This window comes from Rhineura floridana, chromosome 2 (genome assembly GCF_030035675.1).
Source record: "Rhineura floridana isolate rRhiFlo1 chromosome 2, rRhiFlo1.hap2, whole genome shotgun sequence".
In the NCBI taxonomy this organism is placed as follows: domain Eukaryota; kingdom Metazoa; phylum Chordata; class Lepidosauria; order Squamata; family Rhineuridae; genus Rhineura; species Rhineura floridana.
Window position 1 is genome coordinate 194,578,722 of NC_084481.1, and position 14,711 is coordinate 194,593,432.

The window sequence follows — 14,711 nt, forward strand, 5'->3', positions numbered from 1 at the left end:
GAAGGGGCATTTCTCCTAATTTAATGTAGTTTTGCCAATTTTTCACTAATATACACATATTTTGCACACTTTCTCCTGATATATGCTTTTTGTAGGATTTTTTTCCGGAGAATTGAATTGCAAAATTTGGAGAAGTAAGAATTTTGAAGGACGGCTGCATTTTGGTTCACTATTTGGCAAGGGCAAATTATGTAGATTCATATCAAAATGTGAATGGAACAAACAGGGCTGGCACCAGGCATGACTGGGCCCTTGGGCACCAGCCTGCCCTGGTCCCATGGTGCCTGCCCGCATGTGCCACCTACCTCTCCTGCTGTGGTAAATGGTGGCCGTGCTGCATGCACATGCCTGCCATCAACCTAAGGGCCTGATGCCTCTGATGCCATCTTGGTTGATGGCACGCATGCGCTTCGGGGGGGGGAAGAAGCTTGTTGTTCTTTGGAGAAGGGCTGTGGCTTAGTGGCAGAGCATTTGCCTTGCATGCAGAAGGTCCCAGGTTCAATCCCTGGCATCCTCAAGTAGGGCTGGGGGAGACCTGTGCCTGAAACCCTGCTGCCAGGCAATGTAGATAGTAGGGATGTGCTAGAATTCCACCCAATTCAGATTTGGTGCCAAATTTTCCATTAATTCACTTTTTCTCTAGTATTGCAAATTGGGTTTTTATGTTGCGACTTTCCACAGCTATTTTCAAAAATGAATTTTTTAAAAAAATCCGCCTTGAAACTAACAGTATTAAGAATGATAATTGTATCTCTATGTCCTTTCAAAATATCGATATAAATACTGTATCCATTTTTTTTTTTGGTGAGAGGAAGAAAACCCCAGATCCATAAAAGCACCAGTTAGCGGACAAAAAATGAACTAGAATCAATACCAGTCTGTTAGGTCACGGAATGCTTTCTAACTGGCATTGGCCAATGGATTCCATTCCTCGTAGACAGCGTCTGATGCTCCTGTGTTTTCATGATGCTACGTCCTCTAGGCCCCCCTCCTTTACCTCTATCTCTCAACCCTTCTCTCCCTCATATGGCAGCTCAGTGGCTTCTGGTCCTTCACAGGCAGGCTGCCAGCTGGCCTGACTAGCACCTTCAAGGCTACCAGGCATCTCTCAGCTGGGGAGGCATTCCCACCATGGACAGTCCCCACATAAGAAAGTGTAGCTTTAAAGGTGCAGATTGAACTGGCTAACAGCTGCAGTCTCTCTGCTTTGGGGGGTTCACTTTGTTTTACTTTGTTCTTTGTAATTTTTTTGGATTTGTGCAGACCAACATATAAAAATACACTGCCTGAATATTATTCTCTCCAAATCAACTGATGGCATTTTGTTACAATTCCTCTTACTTTATTTAATGTTATTTCTTTGACTGTCATGTAGTCTTAGTGGAATAGAGGTCACCAGCAGCGATAGGAGCTAAGGGGCTTAGAGGGTCCAACAATCACCCTTTCCAGGCTCCAAAGCTGAAACAGGTTGCAGTTTATTTGACAGGGTATCTGTACTACCGGTTTATGTGGGTTTAGCAGGCTGTCCTTTTCCCTAAGGAGCCTTGGGAGTTGTAGTTCTGTGTGTGGGGAAATAGAAATTGCTGACAGATAATTCTGTAGCATAGATACACCCACTGAGGCTGTGAGAAGAGATAAAAAGTCAGATTCCCCCATTTATTTTTTGACCTCCTTATCCCCGTTTGCAGCATCACCAGCTTCTGCTTTGATCCCAATATACATGAAATTCAAGCTTCCTTGCTTACTGCTGATTGGCTGATCGGTCCAGAAAATTAAATGTTGCAGCTGCTGTTCCCTAATTAAATGAGCATTCATCCTGTCATTAATACAGTGTAATATTTTGACATTTATCATTTCTTTCTTTTTTTGCCATTGGATTTTGTTCATGCCTGAAGGCAAACTCAAAAGAGGCAAATGCAGCAAAATGATATTTCATTGTAAATTTTTATTCTCCAGTCTCTTGATGGGCACAGATTTACAGCTGATGTCAGATTTATTAGCACTTTAGCCAGAGCCAGCTGCCCTTACATTTATGATCTTTAAGGGAGGACCTCCTGCAGGTGCCCCCACCATCTAAGTTGAGGTGGGTGGCTGTCAAAGAAGGAGCCTTTTCAGTGGTGACACCCCAGTTCTCCCCAGAAACATTAGCCTGGCATATACTTTATTGTCCTTCAGTGCCAGGCAAGGACCTTTTTATCTTCCAAAGCTTTTTAGATGTAATTTAATCCTGCTAACTCTTTTATGTTGTGTTTCTTTCATTTTGGGGCTCTTAGCTTCCCCCCCTTTTTTCTTTTTTGTGTTTGGATCTTAATTGTTTCATCCTTTTTCTAAACTGTCTGTGGGAGTATGATCGAAGGGCAGTCTAAAAATATTGATAGTAAATAGACTCTCCCGCAAACTCACAGTTGCATGTGCACATTTGTGAAAGAGGATATCTGAGCAAGCATATTCAGATACATTGGCATGCACAAAGACACTGTGGTACTGGCTTTCTTACCCATGCGCACGGAGTCTCCTCACCTTGAACAGGGAAATTCACAGGGAGAGCCGGGCAGCACGCTTTGCCTGGGTGATATATATGCTACCTCTCCCTCACACACTGGACACAGATAGTGCTTCTTATTATCACAACTTGGTGATTAATGTTGATGAACAAATTTAAATTTCTGCCAGTGCTCACACTACCGCCTTGGCCCTGATGTGCTCAGAATCCCAGCAAGCTTACTGCTTTCTGGGATGCTGCACAGGTGGGAGGTGGTGTCTCTCTGCTTCACGCCATCTCCTTGAATAATGAGCAGTCCATCTAACATGGAAAACAACCCTTATGGATATGTCTCTTTGCTTCACTATTCTCCCCGTTCAGTCCAGCCCACCTTACTTTATGTAAGCGACATCCCTGGGACCAAGAGAGAAATGCTTATTGGATTAAAGGTACTGTCAAGGGCTGGCCTCTGTCGGTCTAGAGGCTGAGGCCCTAGAGGCACAGGCCTTTGGCACTCAGCCATTGTGGGAACCCAGTGAAGAAGCCGGCGGTTCCCTCAGAGCATTTTCAAGCCTTGATTGGCTCCCAGCCTTTTGTGCAGGGTCAGCTTCAGATCTGAACATTCATTTTGCCGCCCTCTGCCTGCAAGTCAGGTCTTCTATACTCAGGCTATGGTTGCAGCCTATGCAACCACTTTAGCATGTTTATTTTTGCGGCTGAAACTGATTCCAAAGATGAATCCCAGTGACTGCCAGCTTGCCCCAGACTTGCAAAGCTGGTTGTAGCACCAGGGGTGGCTGGTGCCCATTGAGAGTGGTGGAGCAGAATGCAAAGAGCCCAACAGTAGATGGAGCCAGAGACACTGACAGGCAAAGCTAACTAATTCTAGTTTTGTCCCTATCCTCCTCCCTGCTGAGTTCTACAAGGTCAATGCTGATCCTAAGGAAGAGGAAGGCGAAAGGGAGGACCACCCCCTGGACTGGGTGGAAGTAAGAAGGTAGACAGGTGGAACTTGGTGGGGCACCGCTGCATATGCCCTAATGGACCAGCCTTCACTGTGCAGCACCTAAATCTAAGTCCTGGGGAATAGATATTTACATAATAGCACTCTCTCTCTCTCTCTCTCTCTCTCTCTCTCTCTCCCTCCCCCCCCTCTCTCTCCCTCCCTCTCTCCCTCTCTCTCCCTCTCTCTCTCTCCCTCCCTCTCTCCCTCTCTCTCCCTCTCTTATAAAGACCTAGAACCTGGATTTGTTTACTTTCTGGGTCCCTCACAATCCATTTCCTTTTGTATTGTGTATATTAGATTGTAAGCTTGCAGTTTGCAAACAGGGATTGTGTTTGGGTTTTTTAATCTCTGTATGGCACTAATAACAATAATTTGTTAATAATAATCATGAGGTACAGCACCTCTCAGGCACATCTCGAATTTGAACATAAACTCCTAGAAGTGTCTTCTTAAACTCTTCTTCTACCCTCTCTGATTCTACACTTCAAGTCTGGGTATTTAATATGTGAAGCTTTTAAATGTTTATCAAGTTACCTTGCACCTGCCATTTCAGTAAAAGCCACTTGTCAGCTTCTAGTGATATGGCTTGATCTGCTAGTAGTGTGGTGAAGGAGACTGTTTCAGTTGGTATTGTAAATGATGCATCTACATGTCAGGTTATGAAGTGAAATGGAAGAATCTGGCCTTGAGTACAAGATGCTCTGCAGTGGAATGTCTGCCTTAGAAGCCCAGTGAGTTGCAAGGATTCTGGGGCATGTTCTAGGTGCACACATGGAACCCTTGCCAGGCTTGTTGGGCTTCATTATTGGCCTATATGATCATGGCCTAGAACACAACTGACACTCTCCTGCAGCTGCCTGCTGTAGAATAAGATCAGATATGGGGGGCAAACGCTCTTTCCAGGAAGATGTCTGCCATTGCTGGTCTTCTTACTGAGGAGTTTTGATAAGGGTCCAGAGAATACCAGGATTCCCTAGAATGCCATTTGAAAAACAATGGATGGATCCTTTGGTTTCCTTCTGCTCTGGCTCTGCCAGAGCTTTCAAAAGCGGGGTCATTGTTTTTCACATTTGTGGGCAGTGACTTCTAAATCAGAATAATGTGTGAACATATGGGCTGCATTCTTGGAGATCTTTGAAATACAGTCCCCTTTGATGAAAGCTCCTGGCTCATCTCACCTGCCCGTCTGTTATTTTTGTCCTTTCTGTGTGTATTTGTTTGTAAGCACATGTTGGCTTCCAGTCTGGCTATAGGGCCACATGGAAGGGGGGGGGTAAGAGTTGATGATGGGGCTATTTTATATTTTGTATGAAGACAGTGGATGTTTTGTTAAACTTTAAATTAAAAAAGAAGAATCTCCATTTTGTATGGGAAGTGTTGGGCACATGGCTCATTGCTGGTGCCTGTGCAGAATCTCCCTCCTTTTCCTGAAACACTTTTTATAGTTTGTTGCTTATACTATGTGTTTGGTGATGTGTTAAGGATCTTTTGTAATAATTGTCTTTTAATTGCCTTTTGGGAAACCTGCTGCGAGGCTGTTTGTATCTTGCTGGGGGAAGAGGTTGTCAGACAATGGTTCTCTGTGTGTGTTTGTGTGTGTGTGTGCGTGCGTGCGTGCGTGTGCGTGCACACACAGACACATACATGCTTGTGCGCGGGTGGTTTATTATAAAGGGAAGAAGTGTATCCCTTTCCTCACACACACTGTGAAAGTGAGATGCAAAGCTCTGGGGCCGTTTCCTGACTCTGGCTTTTAACTTTAATAAAATGGTGTGCCGATAAGGAAACAATTGGGGTGAAGGGTTGATGAAGGGGGATTACAGGCAGTGACAGAATGATATAAACAGTCTTACGGTGTTGCTTCATCTTTGTAGACATCATGGGGGGGGGGGAGAATCATGACCACTATCAGAAAAGGCATTTAAATCATTTTTCAAAGTATTTTCCATGGCTGTAGGATAGCATTGTATTACTGCAGAATTAAGCATGTTCAAATGTTAACAGCCTGTGAGGGTGGAACTACATGTTACGATATACATAGGGCTGCTGCTGAAACCACAGTCTTGTGTTGATTTCTCTCTTCTTCTTAATAGTGAAACCATTAGTGAATAGTGAATCCATGTCCTGATATCATTATTATGTGTTTTCCTGCCCTGCTGCTATTTTCAGTGGCAGTCCTACTCCAGTCCCCCATGACAAAAAAGGAAATCTACAACTACTATTGTGTATCTATAAAATTAGGATTGTACACTATAATGAAAAAAATTGCATCCAACAGATCTTTAGGTCAAAATAAGCAGATGTGTTGAAATAATAGTTTGTATTTTAAAATGTTCCTATTGCCTGCATTACATGCCACATGAATGATACTCACCTATGTAAAAGACAAAATAGGATTCTTACATCGCTTTTGAATGCAGCCTATACATCTGTCTCGCTGAAATGAAGGTTAAAAGGTAGATACACTTTGTCTCCATTGAAGACTACTTCACATATTTCATACACATAAGATATTTTAAATGTACACCTAAAAGTATGACATGTGAATGTAACACATAACTATGTACCAATATGTGCATCTTCATAGGGACACCACAGCTCTCTGCTGAGTGACCTCTCAGAGGCAAAACCAGAGTTACCTGTGCATAACATATGAAACGTCATTCAGGTGGACATTTCAGCTCTGCTTTTCAATGGTTCTTTTCACCTTCCTGACTTCCCACTTATTCCTTTGTTTGTTTGAAAGTGTGCCCCCAAAAGAAAAAAAATGTGCCAGTGTTTCTGATTCTATCCTTATTAGACCTTTATTTAGTCCAAGAAACACTTCTCACTTTGTTCCAAGTTTACTTGGCTCTCTGTGCCCAGGATGCCTTGAGGAGGTCTTCATATGTAAAAAACCCCACTTTGTACTCTTTGTATTCTGCCTTTAAGAGGCACAGCAAACACTTTCCCTACACACTCATATCCGTGTTAAATCTTTAGGTTGATACTGTCACATTTCCCCTCTATTTCTGGAGCCGTCAGAATGTGAGGAGGATGCCTGCATTTGCTACTCCCTTGCCACGCCAGTAGGTGGCACCTTTCTTCCCAATAGTTATTGTTCTCTGCCCTTGGCTCTGTTGCTTGCCGGAGCCGTGTTTCACAGTCTGGCTCCCTTTTTTCCCTGCTCAGATCTCTTGCAACCTGGGGAAGCTGTACAGTGAAATGATCTTTGTCAATGGCTTCGTGCACTGTGACCCACACCCTGGCAATGTGCTGGTGAAAAAGTGCCCAAGTACAGGCAAGACACACATTATACTACTGGACCATGGGCTCTATCAGGTAAGCAGAGGGCAGTGGGAGCAGATGGGGAGAGAAGTAGGGCCATCTGTACAGAGGCCAGAACTCAGCCAGGTCTTTTGCTGTGGCAGTGGATGGCATAGGTTGTTCTTTCCCAGTGAGATTTGGATGTCTGTGTTCCTCCTCCTTAGGAACAAGGAAGGATGAAGAGAAGATGGATGTTGTGGTGATCCAAGGAATGTGCAGGCTGTAGGAGAGAGGGAATGGGCAAGGAATCCAGTGAGGCTGGGGTGGAGGTGGGGGTACCTAAGGCAGCCTTCCGCAACTTGGTGCCTTCCAGATGCTGTTGGACTGCAACTCCCATTAGCTGCAATCAGCATGGCCAATGGTCAGGGGATGATGAGAGTTTTAGTCCAACAACTTCTAGGAGGGCACCAGGTTGGGGAAGGTTGACCTAAGGTGTGGATGCCTGGGTAGCAGCAACTCATCAGAGGTTGAGGGCTGTGACTCATAGAAAGGAGAGTGGTGAGAGGAGAAACCCAGCAGAAGGTGGCAGGCTGCCTGAATGGTGCAAATTGCTGTAGCTTAGGGAATATATACTACAGGGCCAAGGAGAGTGGGTGAACAAGACTGTCAAGAGTACAAGCTGTAGGACTCACAGCAAAGAGGGCATCATTTTCCTATTTCACCTGGGGTGCACCCTAGGGGTACAGTTGCCACTCAAGGTAGATGCCAGTCATGGTCACAAGTGTTCTGTTGAAGACGTAGCCATTTGCCTGTGTGTGAATTAAAACGGTGACACAGGACAACCTATTTCTTATTCATATTTTCCACTTAGTCCCAACTGTCTTGTCTTAGAGAATTAAGTATCTCCAGTCCATAATGTTATTTAATGGTGCTTTGCTGGGCCTTACCTTTATTTATTAATTTCCTCTGGGTGGGATGTATGGGAAATTTCTCCTTCCTCTTTAGGTCCTGACAGACAACTTCCGCTTGGACTATTGCCAGCTTTGGCAGGCCCTGATCAAAGCTGATGTGAAGCGTGTCCAAAAATACAGCCAGCGACTGGGAGCGGGTGACCTGTATCCCCTCTTTGCTTGCATGCTCACTGCCAGATCCTGGCAATCAGTCAACAGGGGCATTGACCGGCTGCCAGTCACAAGTAAAGAGGTGCATCTTCTCTTATAGTTGTTTAACAATTTAACATGAAGAATAAATGAGACTGCCCAAAGAACATCATGCAGAAGATTCACTGATGTCTGAAGGCCTGCATAGGAACGTGGGAAGTTGCCTTCTATTGAATTGGTCCATCTAGCTCAGTTATGACAACACTGACTGGCAGTGGCTCTTCAGCATTTCCAACAGCAGTCTTTCCCAGTTCTACCTGGAGATGCCAAGGATTGAACTTGGGACCTTCTGCATGCAAAGCATGTGCTCTGCCACTGAACTATGCCCCTTATCCAGTTATTGTGTTGTATCCTCCATAACAACCCATGGAGCTATAGTGCAGGAGAGTCTGTGGCTCTTAAGAGGGAACAGCTATAGCTCAGTAGTAGAATACAGGTTCAGTTCCTGGCATCTCCAGTATTAGGTCTGGGAAAGATCTCTGCCTGAGACCTTGGAGAGGTGCTGCTAGTTGGAGTAGACTGTATGGACTTGATGGGCCAGTGATATTAGCCTGAATAGGAAATCTTCATGTGTTCTGTCATTTAGATGCTCCTTTGACTCTTTTCTGGGTTTTCTAATTAATATGCTTGCTGCTAGAGGATGTGGAGACAGCCTCTGCAGTTGTGAGATATATACCACTGCTCTGGATTCATTGGGATTCTTGCAGAATGAGATGGGCGGGCAACTCTAGCAACATATCTTAGAGAGTGAGTTGTCACTGGCCATGCTTCCAGTTTGTTGGCCCTCAACTACTATTTGTTGGACTTAGTTGCCACATGCTCTGGATTGGTCTTCCCCAACCTGTTGTGCCTCAGTTGTTTTGGACTGTGCCTTGCATCTGACCAGCCAGCATGGTCAGTGGTCGCAGTTGATGGGATTTGTGGTCCAAAACATCTGGAGGCACCAGGTTCAGAAAGGCTGCTCTGCACAGCCAGCCCCCTTTACAAAGGCAGCTGTTGGTGCTCCCAGATTATGGTTCATAGATAAGATCAGGACTCCAGTGTGAACCTTTCTCTTCTCTGTTTCCCTACATCTCCAATTCGATTGCTCCAGGATGTGGAAATCAGGACCGATGCTGCCGCTTACCTACCTCAGATTACCAAGCTCCTCAACAATGTCCCTCGTCAGATGTTGCTGCTGCTGAAGACCAACGATTTACTGAGGGGGGTTGAATCAGCTCTGCAAACACGGGCCAGTGCCAGCTCCTTCCTCAACATGTCTCGCTGCTGCATTCGAGCTGTTGCCGTGTGAGTTCCTTTGCCCTGTGAGACAGGATCCCTGGCTGCTCTTTGTCTAGCAGTTGCTATTTCCTGGTACTTTGCAAAGACTGAAGCTATAGAGCACATGGCATGCAAATGCTTCCCTGCAGCAGGCCAGAACTGGAGTGCATTCAGATGTGGATGATTTAGCAGCACCCATTCATTGCTGTTCTGCTTTAAGGTGGCAGTGGAATAGCGACTCTGTTTCCGATCTTCTAATGCTCTGTAGCCCAGTGGATAGTTCCTCTTTCCTCAGCAGCATGCCTTTGGTGATGGGGTTTAATTGGGACTATAGTTTAAGGATAAAGGGCCAAATACTGCCTTCCCACCTTGCTGCACTCCAGATTATGATTGCTCCCCTGCAATATTTTTTTTTGGGGGGGGCAATGAACCAGATATAAGGCAATGCTATTTGAAAAGACAAGGGTTAAAGTGATAGAGCTGATTCCTAGAGAGGAGAGATGGACCAGAGAGAAAGAAGTGGCTAGAGCACAATACATACAGGCTATTATAGTACTAGCCTGTATAGACCACAGCTATTGGATGGGCCATCATCTACACCTGAGGAAACTGAACAGCTGTTCCACTGTACAGCAATACCTCAGTTAACAAAGTAGATGTGTTCCTAGGCATTATTTCTTTAACAGAAACCTTGATGCCAGAGGTAGGAATAACATGGAAAGAATAGTGACAGGTTCCTACACCCGCTCATAGATGGTGGGGCCAGCTTCAACAGGGGCTTTAAAGCATGCCTACCCGGCATCCACCCACTCTCACTCCCCTCCTTCTCCTCTGATTCATATTGGTTCCTTCCCTCCCCAGCCCAGGGAGAAAGCAAGAGATGGCTTTAATGCAAAGCAAACACACAGGCTTGTCAGTTTCATCCTAGCAAAAGGAAGGAACAGGCTTGAAAGTTTATCCATAGCAAAGCAAAGTTGATCAGTTTCACCCCTTTAAAAGTACCTTGGTTCCAGCCTTCTTTAAAAGTACCTTGGTTCCTGGAGGATTCCTTAATTAAGGTATTACTGTATTTAGAAAAACCCTTGTTTTTCTGAGCTCTGAAATAAAACTGAGGCTGAATAGGGAAAACATGAGATGTTTTGATCATTATCTTGTGTAAAAAGTGAGTGGCAGAACGTGGTTGTTCTACTGTAAGTGCCCAGTGTGGGAACAGCCTTGGTGCCATGAAATGTTTAACATCCTGGGAAGGCCCCAACTGACTTTATGAAATGTTACTATGCTGGGGCAAACAGTGGGGAGGGGTGTGAAGTTCCAGGTCTGGGATTCCATTCTTCACTCGAGGAATTTCCCCCCACCTTCCTCCCCTTGCCAAAAGTGGACAATATGTTTCCTTCCTCTCCCCTTACTTTGTTATTACCATCATTGCACCCCTCACATTGTCAAAATAGTAAAAGGTCCCTATGAAGGTGGGTGTGGAGGGGGCAGATGGAGTGGAAAGGAGATCCCTTTAGGACCAGATGGAAGGAGGTACCAGCGACCCTGTACTTGGGCCAATTCTGGTAATTGTTTCACAGTGTAAACTTTACAGGAAATGTTCTTCCATGGGCCTCCTGTTGCTGGACTTAAACCTATTCCCCCTGGCAGGCCAGATCTGTATCTGCCCTACCACTTGCGGGCTGGTTTTGACAGGTGGGTGATGCCATCAGGTGATTTACTTATTTATTTATGCCACCCTAGGCTCCTACTGGGAGGAAGGGTGGGATATAAATCTAATGAATGAATGAACAAACAAACGGGCCCTTTTGGAAGTGCAGTCCCAGCATGCCTTCAGAGAAGCTAGTTCCAGGAGCAGGAAGCAGGAGCAGGAACTGCTACTAACATGGAGGTTCTTCCTCCTAGAGCAAGGAATACGCCCATCACCCATCAGCTGATGGCCGGTTGATGCATGGCTTGCTCCAGAGATGGAGCGATCAGGAGCTCTCTTTAAGTTCCTGATTGTTCCTTTGAAGATACATCAGTACCTGCCCCATGCCTGGCATCATGTGGTGTGGGGCAGATGGGCATGGTTGGTCAGGAACAGCCTGCTGGGCCAAAATGGGACCCATGCAGGGCCAGATTTGGCTGCAGGCCAGAGGTTTCCCAACCTTGCTGTAAGATCTCACGCATTCCCTTTTTTGTGTTTTACCCAGGTATCAGAGGGGCAAGAATGACTCACTGTACAGGAAGGCACAGATCTCTCTCTCTGAGGCCCTGAGCTTGTGGCAGATCAGCTTGTATGAACTCTTCCTGCGGCTGAAAGGATCCCAGCTGGGGAACTGGGTCACTGTTTTCTTGAGTTGGATGCACCATTCCTCATAGTGACATGAACTGGTGGGAGAAGCCGGTGCTGATGCTTTCCTTGTCTTTCCCGACTGTAGTGTTCTGTTCCTATTTATTCTGCTGGAGTTTTCTGGGTCTCTTCTCATGTAACACAGGGTGCTGTCCTCGTTACCTTCTGCAGGTTCACTTTCTCTCTGGTCCAGAGAAGGGTAAAGTGCAAAACAGCAGCTAGAGCTCAAGGGATCCAGAGGAGTCATGTCTCCAGGCATAGTTTAGGATGGTGGTGGCTTGGGGAGAAGTCTCTCTGTTCTCAGGGTTTTGGAGGGCCTCCAGGTGACGTTCTAAAGGACTGCATAGAGCAATGAGCTTTGAATCCTACTATATAGGTTTCTTGAGCAGGTACTGCAGAATTGTTGCACTGGCTCCTCTTCAGTTCTGCTAAAATGTCCCCCCCCCCAAAAAAATGGGTATCAAGTGGACAAGGGCCTGGAAGGATGTCTGAATGGTACTCCCACTTCTGGGAGATGTTGAAAACAAGGGCTGGGAAGTGAGGATCTTTTGAGGTCTTTCTCCACCTCTGCAGGCCAAAACAGATGTTACTTCATTTGCATGTCTAGCAGCCATGCATGGGTTATTTTTATTTAATATCTGTCCCAGCCCTGCCACACACACACACACACACACATGTTTTTTTCAGGACCACAGGGCATGGGGAGGGAAATTTTCACTTTTCTCTCCTCAGCTGCAATCCCAATGAAAATCCCCCCCCATAATTAGCTGAAGAAAAAAAGCTCCAGTTGGAACCAGTGAGAATTTCTTTTCTAATGCTAATTACAGAGTGTGTTGGATTTTCATTAGGATCGTGGCTGAGGAAGGGAGGTTTAACTGCTGACCTGATGGAAGTTACCTTCCCCACTTCTAGGGGTGAATTTTTTTAAAAAACCCACAGATGTGGCTACTGGCCTGCTTTGACACTCTGTGGTTGTGATTGTATTTTAATTGCCTCTTAATTGTAAACTGGAGGCAGCAACACCAGCCTGCCTTAGAAGTGTTTGGAGAGAAGACACTCTTGAATGGCAACGTATTTATGGTGTGAGAATTCATTCACAAGTCAGTGCTGGTCATGTTTTATGTATCTGCAAGGGAAAATAAATAAGGACGTCCTCCCATTGGGAGGAAAAAAAGGGGATGGTTGCCTATTTGGTTTTTTTAAACATTCTGTCTCCCAAGAGCCACATGTCACTTTCTCTGCTGTTGACAGCAAAATTGGATCTGTTCACCAGCTCCACAGATGTAATCAGCTGGTTTTGTGCCTTGATCACCTGGTGCTGAATCACAGATGTTCTCAGAAGCAATTCAATACTTTCCCATACAGGACCAGATTGGGGATAAGTCTCCACTAACCCTCTTCTCCATTCTTGGCTCTGTTTTTTTCACTCATTTATTTCAGAGAATCCAGATGATATTCCTCCCAAATCATTGCATTCCCTTTTTTGTCTCCCATTGAGAGAAAATGAATGAATAAATTCCAAAACATAGTAAATAAGGGATAGCGCCTAACGTACCATGACAAAACCTTGCAAATGTGGACCTGCTTTGCATAAGTGTTCTCACTAATGCATCTTCCTTCTGTATATAATAAGTTTTTTTAAAAAAGGAAGAATAGCAGTGCCCCAAATTCTATAAAAACAGTTTGATAAAGGAGGAACAATAGATTTGTTCCAGTAATAGAGAATAGCAGCCTTTGTTGCCATTAATACATTAATGGCCATTTGTCAATCATTATCAACATCCAATGCTGTAAATAATTGAAGAGCGCATTTAGAGGATCTGCAGAGATTATTTGGGTTGTATCCAACTAAGTCTTATTCAGAGTAGACCCACTGAAATTAATGCGCCTAGGTTAGTCATATTGATTAACTCCAGTAGGTCTACTCTGAGTAGAACTAGCATTGAATACTACCCGTTATTCAGTGATTTGCTCCAAAGATGACAAAACCACATTCCCTTTTTTCAAAACAAACACCAACACCCCGCTCAACTAAAAAATGTACAAATAGTCTCTATGTGATTTTCCATGATGCCAGCAGTAATCATATATCAAGTTATAAATTAGCAGAGCTTGGAAAAGTTACTTTTTTGAACTATAACTTCCATCAGCCCAATCCAGTGGCCATGCTGGCTGGGGCTGATGGGAGTTATAGTTCAAAAAAGTAACTTTTCCAAGCTCTGTAAATTAGATAGTTTGGGGATGAGGTACCATTGATGATAGATTTTAATGGTTCTTTTTTTGCTTCACTGATATCAATCTTTTAGGTATCTTATATTATAGCCATGCCAGACATCTGTTGTTATTGCTACCCCTAAATCTTCCCACCATTTTATTTGACAGACCATTGGTCTATCGAGTAAGAGATTTAACACTGAATAAATTTTGCCAGGTAGTCTTCTACTCTACCAGGTATACTGTATGAAACAGAAAAACTTCAGATTTTGTTAGATCTCTCAGAGGACTGTACTTGACTCAGTGCCAGAACAAAACATCTGATGGAAAGGTATTAGAAGAGCTGTGGGATTTGCTGTGGCAGTTACTTTCTCAACAATGCCACTTTCAATAAAGTCCTTCAAGAACATTCATCCTTTGCTCCTCCATGCAGACACATCACCACTTTTTCTGTCTATTTGTTATAGTAAGGAATGTAGAAAAAGATCATTTGATCTTACAGTTTTACCACAATGAAAAGACTGCACTTGCACATTTCCTGAGATGTTCATGAGTATAAGAATATAGCCAGTGCTTTTATTTGGTGACACTACTCACTGGTATGGAATGCTGGCACCTCTTTTTGCTGCCTATGGGAGCCATTTTGTGCTGACACGACAGCATATGATAACCAGCACTTCATTTCCCCCCTCAAAAAAGCACTGAGTATAACATATCCTTTATTAAAGGTTTAGGAAGCCCAGTATTGTCGTCTGCTGCCCAACACCTTTAACTGAAGATGCCATGGATTGAACCTGAGACTTTCTACATGCAAAGCATGTGCTCAACTCCTGAGCAGTGATCCTATAGCTTAGGGGTGGGAAGCCTTTTCGACTCACATTCCCTCATGGGCAACTTTCCAAGGGCCATACACCCATGCTGGGCAGGTCTAGAAACAAAATGTAGGTGGAGCAACAGATGTGACTACATCTCTCCATCCAGGTAAGTAAGAGGCATTATGACAGTTCTAGAACA

General features: G+C 44.5%; 1 protein-coding gene across 8 annotated transcripts in view; it reads left to right on the plus strand.

Moving 5' to 3' along the window:
* The window catches only part of ADCK1 (aarF domain containing kinase 1), a 163,783-nt gene extending 150,527 nt beyond the window's left edge, over positions 1-13,256 (plus strand). For 4 of the 8 annotated variants that reach the window (XM_061611860.1, XM_061611854.1, XM_061611861.1 and 1 more), the window contains exons 8-11: positions 6,660-6,809; positions 7,740-7,937; positions 8,988-9,181; positions 11,344-13,256. In XM_061611860.1, the coding sequence (XP_061467844.1) occupies positions 6,660-6,809; positions 7,740-7,937; positions 8,988-9,181; positions 11,344-11,512 (711 nt within the window). In that variant the 3' untranslated portion in view covers positions 11,513-13,256. The remainder of the gene's footprint in view (positions 1-6,659; positions 6,810-7,739; positions 7,938-8,987; positions 9,182-11,343) is intronic. The other 4 variants (XM_061611855.1, XM_061611856.1, XM_061611857.1 and 1 more) reach the window with 1 other exon arrangement.
* Positions 13,257-14,711: the final 1,455 nt, after the last annotated feature.